The sequence below is a fragment of the Paralichthys olivaceus genome, chromosome 6 (genome assembly GCF_024713975.1).
Source record: "Paralichthys olivaceus isolate ysfri-2021 chromosome 6, ASM2471397v2, whole genome shotgun sequence".
In the NCBI taxonomy this organism is placed as follows: Eukaryota; Metazoa; Chordata; class Actinopteri; order Pleuronectiformes; family Paralichthyidae; genus Paralichthys; species Paralichthys olivaceus.
In genome coordinates this window covers 5,487,605-5,494,749 of record NC_091098.1, presented here as the reverse complement: position 1 = coordinate 5,494,749, position 7,145 = coordinate 5,487,605, and the positions used below count along the sequence as shown (strand labels likewise).

At 40.3% G+C, this 7,145-nt stretch overlaps 1 protein-coding gene across 2 annotated transcripts in view; it reads right to left on the bottom strand.

Moving 5' to 3' along the window:
* Positions 1-798: 798 nt before the first annotated feature.
* lamb2 (laminin, beta 2 (laminin S)) overlaps positions 799-7,145 on the bottom strand; it is a 48,301-nt gene continuing 41,954 nt past the window's right edge. For both annotated transcript variants that reach the window (XM_069526062.1, XM_020089354.2), the window contains 10 exons: positions 6,939-7,129; positions 6,540-6,724; positions 6,175-6,416; positions 5,333-5,536; positions 4,865-5,009; positions 4,561-4,768; positions 4,322-4,463; positions 3,955-4,131; positions 3,702-3,861; positions 799-2,631 (listed from right to left, as the gene is read on the bottom strand). In XM_069526062.1, coding sequence (XP_069382163.1) covers positions 2,495-2,631; positions 3,702-3,861; positions 3,955-4,131; positions 4,322-4,463; positions 4,561-4,768; positions 4,865-5,009; positions 5,333-5,536; positions 6,175-6,416; positions 6,540-6,724; positions 6,939-7,129 — 1,791 coding nt within the window. In that variant the 3' untranslated portion in view covers positions 799-2,494. The remainder of the gene's footprint in view (positions 2,632-3,701; positions 3,862-3,954; positions 4,132-4,321; positions 4,464-4,560; positions 4,769-4,864; positions 5,010-5,332; positions 5,537-6,174; positions 6,417-6,539; positions 6,725-6,938; positions 7,130-7,145) is intronic.

Sequence of the window (7,145 nt, the reverse complement as noted above, 5' to 3'; positions counted from 1 at the left end):
CGCCTCACCTCTCTCTCTCTCTCTCTCTCTCTCTCTCTCTCTCTCTCTCTCTCTCACTATCTCACTATCTCACTATCTCTCACTATCTCTCACTATCTCTCTCTCACACACACACTCACACACACACACACACACACACACACACACACACACACACACTTTCTTCAGTCCATAATTATCTAGTCTTCTTACATGAAGAGATAAAGGGGGGGGGGGGGTCAATCCTCTGGGTCCCTGAAGTCTCCATGTTAATTTTGCTCTAATTCATATTCAGCCATTTGATTGAATGCATTATTGCCAGTGTACATCACAAAGGTGCCTTAAAGTGGCTCCTGCATTTACCTATTAATGAGGCCACGTCTTGGTGAGGACATCCATCATAATCAAATCAAGGAAGGGGCTGGCAGGGCTCCCATGCATGAAGACTCCAACTACGGAAGTCCCAAATGACACCCTGTGCCCTGAAATTGACTGTGAGCATGAGAAGATACAAAGAGCATCCTGAGAAATAATCATGGCACTGATGAGTGATTACTTGAAAGTAACTTGATCATTAGGTAACATTTCATTTTCACCTTTATCCCTGGCCCCCTGCATGTTTACTAATTTATTTGAGGAATACAAATGGTGGGGTGGGTATATATATATATAAATATATAGTTTTTTGGCCTTTTGCCTTTATCTAAGAGACTGACAATGGAGCCATGAATAGGAGAATGGAATAAATGCTCTTGCTGGCCAGGAGTCAAACAAGGAACTTGCCGCTCAGGAGGCGAATAAAGAGAACTTACAGAAATATTAAGTTACTTAAACTTTATTGACACAAATGTACACAAGCATCTTTTGGTATTTCTGCTTTGGCAATAAGATATCAAAATAACCAGCTGATATGCAAGCTGGGGGAAATATGTATACAATTAGTTTTTTGGTTTATGTTTCGTAAAACACACATTGTCATGCAATCAGTACATGAGTATACCGGCACAGCAAAATTAAACAGTGTATATACTGTAGAATTCAATGGCACTTCAGTGAGGCAACACGTTCTGCGGCTCCTACATATTTCATCCGTAGAATTTGATAAACCTTGACAATATGTGCACCATGGGTTTGACATTTACAAAAATAAATCCTGGTGATGACTCAAAGGAACGAGTTCATAAATGATTTCTATTTTTAAAATAGTCTTGGTTTAGCTAGGCTTAGCTTAGCACAAGTTAAATCAAAGAAAGCCAAATCAAACCTAAATCTGACATTGACCCCTTCAGAACACATCAGATTCGACTGAAACTAATGTCTTATTTATTAATCAATTCTGACACTGCAATCCCTATATACATGCTGCAAGTATACTTTGTTAGCGTAACACTGCCATCCATTATTATTCCTGTGTGGTGTGTTAAAATGTACAGCAATCCTCCTGCTGCAGACAGGTGGTTTGTGGGAAGGTTAGCAAGTCCTGCAGTTCATTTCTTTTTGCATAAAATGGTCATATCATGCCATTTGTTTACTTGTTATGTATTTGTACGAAGGCAGATGTGATGAAAACAATAGCACCATTGTAAGTGTAACTTTGAATTGAAAACTCTAAATTTAAAATCTAAATAAATGCAACAACCCTGTTCGTCTCTTTATCCTTACTGGAAAGGTATGTCCTTATAAGGGCTGCATGTACTTTTTCTTTGCCACTGATAGGACAGGGTGGTGCCAGCTGGATAGCATACTGGCTCTAGCAGAAGCAAGTGATTCAATGTTGAACTTGCAACATTTGTGGAGTGCTACGTACACACTTGTTAATGCCAACATTGGTTATGTAGCAATATCAAAACCTTACACATAGCACCTAAATTTCACAGGGACAAGGGCCCAGTTCCTAGAGCCTGTCTCTGTATCGAGGTTTATTTGATACAATTTAAATGAAGTCTTCTTGTGATGAGCACAGCTCAGAATATACTTCCAGTAGTAACAGAGTTCATATAAAAAGGTGGAGAAAACAAGAATGACCTGCTGATTATGCAGCTGTCACTCGCAATAACAAAAAACAAACAATACACATTTAAACAGCTTGTTTGCAAACCATTCTTTTCAAAAAATGAGATATTCAGTCTCAAATCTGTGCATCATTGAATTTTCGAAAATATAATTTTCGTTTCCATATTCAAAACAAGATTTAAACACAGAAACGTTTCCATATTATTTTAGAAAATACAAGCAGAGATAATGTGGAAATATTTCAATGCAAATAAAATATGTGAGCTCAAGGCAACATATAAGTGTTCAGTCATGGGTATGTTCATATATCTCAATTTTTGGCAATGTTTTTTAAATACATGACAGTATTTTAAATATTCATATTCACTTGCGGAGTAATGAACTGCCCCAGCCTTCTTCTTTAATTCATTTCTTCAAAGTCTGTTGAAAGCTTACTGTATCTGAGGGAATCAGCAAAATGACACATCGATGGACCCGTTTTCATACAGCACAGAGCAGTGAGTTACTGACACGTGTTGTAGATCTGGATCTGTCTGTTGATGTCATTGAGGATGGCTTTCATCTTGTCCTCCAAGCCGTCCAGCTGACGAGCTTTCCCCTCCAACTTCCTCTGGTTCTCCTCATATTTCTTTTCTAGTTCTGTGACAACAGGGAATTTAAGGAATAGTTACATATCTAGACAGCAGCATAGTCAATCTACTTGATTTTGATAGGTGATCATCACAGTCATTTAAAAAAAAGAGAACACATTGCTGAGTACATGATCATTTCACAAAGAGCTAAAATTAATTATTTGGTTCCTCAGGGATTGATTTTAAGATCACTACTTTTTAAATCAATGGCATCTTGAAAAGTCTTGATATTTGTTTTTTTACAGCTATGATGACACACAATATGGCTGACTCTTCTAATGACAAAAAGCCTATTGATGCTCCTTTAAATACATTTTTAAGTTCAGGATTAAACTGAAATATACATTTTAGGCCCTTACTCAATACAACAATTTCTCAGACTTACTTTAAGCCACATGGATCTGTTAACTTAAATTAAAGTAATGTATTTTCTTATTAATAATAATAATAATAATAAGACCAATTTTAGTTTACTTTTTTTATGGAGATTTAGAAGAGAAAATCTTTACCACCCTCATATCATTCCGGCTGGTTACCAGACCACCAGTTGAGAAGAGCCTGGCCAAGAAATAGTCCAGCTCATAAGACCCTATGAGGCCACAATTTCATGTGCACTTCGGCTTTGCATAGATTTAACAAAGAATATATACATGTTCATTACTGAGCAATACAGGTGCTGGTTAGCAGATTTATTTACACATGGATAGAGACAGGTTAGTAATTTCCCTGAGCTTGTTAGCCGTGTACACAGTTTTCATATTTATTGACATATAACAGTTTCTATATCCATTTTCTTGGCACCAGCCAGGCCAACATGTTATTTAACAGTTTTAATGATGATTAGCTTCTTTCAATTCTATTTTTATTGACTTATCTATTTCATTCGTTTTATTATTTCTTTTACCCATTTTATTTTTTGTATACATTAGTCTTCAAAACTTATATGTGTACTGTATTATTATTAGCGCAGATGCTTCGAATCGCACTACCCTGTGTTAAAGTAGATAGAGATAGATGTAGAAACATTTAGATAATGTTTGAATGGCCACATAAACACATGCTGATGTTAGTAGGCACCTGCTAGTGTCTGCAACTTGTTCTGGGCATCTCTCAGTAGTTCCTTTGCTTCATCTCTGAGGCTCTCAGCTCTTTTCTTTGCGTCCTGCACGGCCTTGGCCTTGCTGTCAACCCGCTGCTGCACCTCGTGGTATTTGTCTGTCAGCTGACCATCTAGAATCTGGACATCAAGACAGCAGGAAGAATTTTCTATAATATCTGTTGATGCTTTCAATGACACCACACACACATGCACACAACTACAGATACTCACCTGTTTGGCTTCATTCGCTTTGTCTCGTGCCATGGTGGCCGTCTCCTCGGCTCGGGCCGCTGCCATGCTGTTGTTGGCACGTTTGGTCTTCAGTGCATTGATCTCCTGTCCCAGGGTGCCCAGGCGGTCCATGGCATCATTCAGGTCCTTCTCGCCATTAGATGTCTCTGACTCGATCTAAGGAGAGAAAACGTACAGGTAAATTCTAATCTTTTTAAAATAATACTACTACATGGTTTATGTTGTTTAAAAATGAAATGAACAATTAATTATCATTAAGGGACTATCATTGATGAACAACTGTACCAACCATCACAGATACAGCCGTGATATAGGTACAGGTATTTGTACAATTTTTGTTGATTACCTGAGCCAGTCGGGCCTCAGTCATGTCAATGTCAGCTTTGGCTCTTGCTATGGCTTTCTCTGCTGAGGTCTGGGTACTCTTAGCATCCACCAAGGCCTGTTTTACTGTCTCTGCTGTGGTCTTTACTCCCTCAGAATGATGCCTAACAAAGACAAAGTGATAAGCATGAAATGCTCCCTGCTAGCACAAATAATCTTATACCAGTACAAATGGTTTAAGTCTGGCACTGGTTCATCCACCTTGCCCTCTTGGCATCCAGCAGCAGTTGTTCTGCCTTGCGAACATCTTCCTGTGTCTGCGCCAGGATGGCATCCACATTAGAAAGGCTGCGAACCCGATCCTTGATTTCATCAGCCAGGTGTCTGATCTGGAGGGGTGAAGCTGGGATGGAGAGCTCCAAAACATGGTTTGCCACTGCCTCAATACTGTCTGGATCAGCTCCCTCCTCTGAGTGAAAGATGGATATGAGAAATGACATGGTTGACACAGGACATGATTATTCTATATGTTGTTCAGAAAAATTTGAATTCATATAAGTCTCACGAGTGAGGAAGTCTCTGATCTGTTTGATGAGGTCTCTCAGGTCATTGTTGGAGCGCTCCACTTTGTTTTTGGTGGCTGTGGCTTTGTCCAGAGCTGCTTGAGCTTTACCCTTGGCCTCTTCTGCTTTGGTCTTGGCCTCTGCCACCTGAAAGAAAGGTAGAAATGCTAATAGCGGATACGGGTAACAGATACAACTTCCTCCTCACTATATATAAATAGTACAGATGTATGGAAAATGAACTATTTTATATTCTGTAACTGTTCTCAGAGGGTTGAGTGGCTTCATCCACTAATAAAAAGGTTGATGGTTCAATCTTGCAAGACACTAAATCCTAAATTGTCCCAGAGGATGAATCATTGGTGTGTATGTGTCTTATCTCGATGTAAAAAGATGTGATTTGTTGTGTAAAGTATTTTGAATGGTCTGCAAGAGAAGTCAGTTTCACATTCATATATCAATATACACACCTTGGTGAAGAGTCCCTCCACCTCTCCCATAGCTTTGTTCAGCTCCTTCTCTGCATGTTTGGCTCTCTCCAAAGCATTGTCAGCTACTGCCACAGCACCGTTACAGTTCAGGCCTCCACAGTGACGGTTTCCCTCATCATCACGGCAACCTGCACCCCCACATGGGCTTTCCCCACAGGGAGCATCACCTGGGGCACCACACACCTGTTGGGACAGGTATACACCAATTTGTATCTGTGTGATATTGTCAGCATTATATGCTGTTTGTGGATAGTTTTCCCTGAAGGCAGGGAGTTTTGTGTATGCTCACACAAACTGAGCAGACAGACTTCTCCCCAAATCTACTAAAAGTGATAAAGAATATTTTAGCTTCTCCTCATTGGCTTCTGGTCAATTTAAAATTTATTTTAATATTTTATTGCTGACTTTTAAGGTCCATTCTGGACCTCAGTACATTTCAGATCTTTTGACACCATATCATCTATCCATAGAGACGGACCTACTTCTTGCTTATCCTGCTTTTAAACGTTTCTCAGTCATATACATATAAAGTTTATTAAAATTTGGTCTATTATGTTGATGTCTCATTTATCTTTTTATTATCACTACGCAAAAAAAGCCCATAAAATGGAATTACAATCCCCCCAACCAGAAAACGTTAAGCCACTTTCTCTCAGTTTAACTGCCTCTGTACTTACTTCACTGTAAATTACCATTGGTGGCAAACAAAGTTTATCTTAACCCTCATCACATCTCTGCTTTTATGTGGGTGAACACATGGATCCCATCACATCTAATTCACCTCTAATGGCTGTTACAAAGAACAAAGAATGAGATCACACCTTCTCATTGATCTTCTTCATGTCCAGGCCCTGTGCTTTGGTGCTGAGGTCTCCCAGCGCACGCTTGTTAGCTGCATTATTACGATTGAAGTCGTCCTTCTTGGCGGTGATAAGGCGCTCGGTGCGGCGGCGGGTGTCTGCAGATTGGCTGACTGTGCTGGGCCTGGTGGTTGTCGATTCATTGGCACGCCTCTCAGCATCACGAGACTTGTTGTAGGAGCTACGGATGCTGTCGTATGCACCTAGAGGAGAGAAGGAGAGAGAGTGAAGTTTGAGAAATGGTTAATGGTTTGTTAGGGACCATAGAGTATTGAGGATGAGAAGGGGAAGAAAAGGGGACAACTCTACTCTTCCTCTTTTCTCACCTAGGAAGTTGGAGTTTTTCAGGATGTCCAGCTGACGGTGTAGCTGCTCTGAAGTGAGGTTTAGTTCTTTGGCCTCTCGCTCCAGAGCACTCAGCTCCTTGCTTGCCTCAGAGTTGCTGTCCTGTACCATGGTTAGGTCTCCTTCCAGACGGTTCAGGGTGTCTGTGGTCTCACCGATCTGTGCTCTATGAGACAAGACAAGCAGTTGTTGGGAGATGTTATCTGTAATCCTGATACGATTTCAAATTCACTTTCTTAGACAAATTGAATAAATCTACTATTTTATTTTTTCTCTACACCAAATGCAAAAAAAAGAATACTGATGGAGTAGTCTTACTTGAGTAACAGAAAACAGTATTTTATCCATTTTAAAAATGTAGTGGAATGTAAGAGCTGTACCTCAGATCTTCGATAAGCTCCATTAGGGTAGCTACAGCTGCAGCAGTGGCATTGCGTGCATTAACAATTCCCTGAGCCTGTGCCAGTTTCTCCTCCAGGTCTCTAAAGGCCTTCTCATAGGCACCAGTGAGCCCAGTGGTCTGAATCTCGTGGGCACGCTCTGCCAGAGCCTTGGTGCGCACTGCCAGGTCCTGGTAATGAGACGAA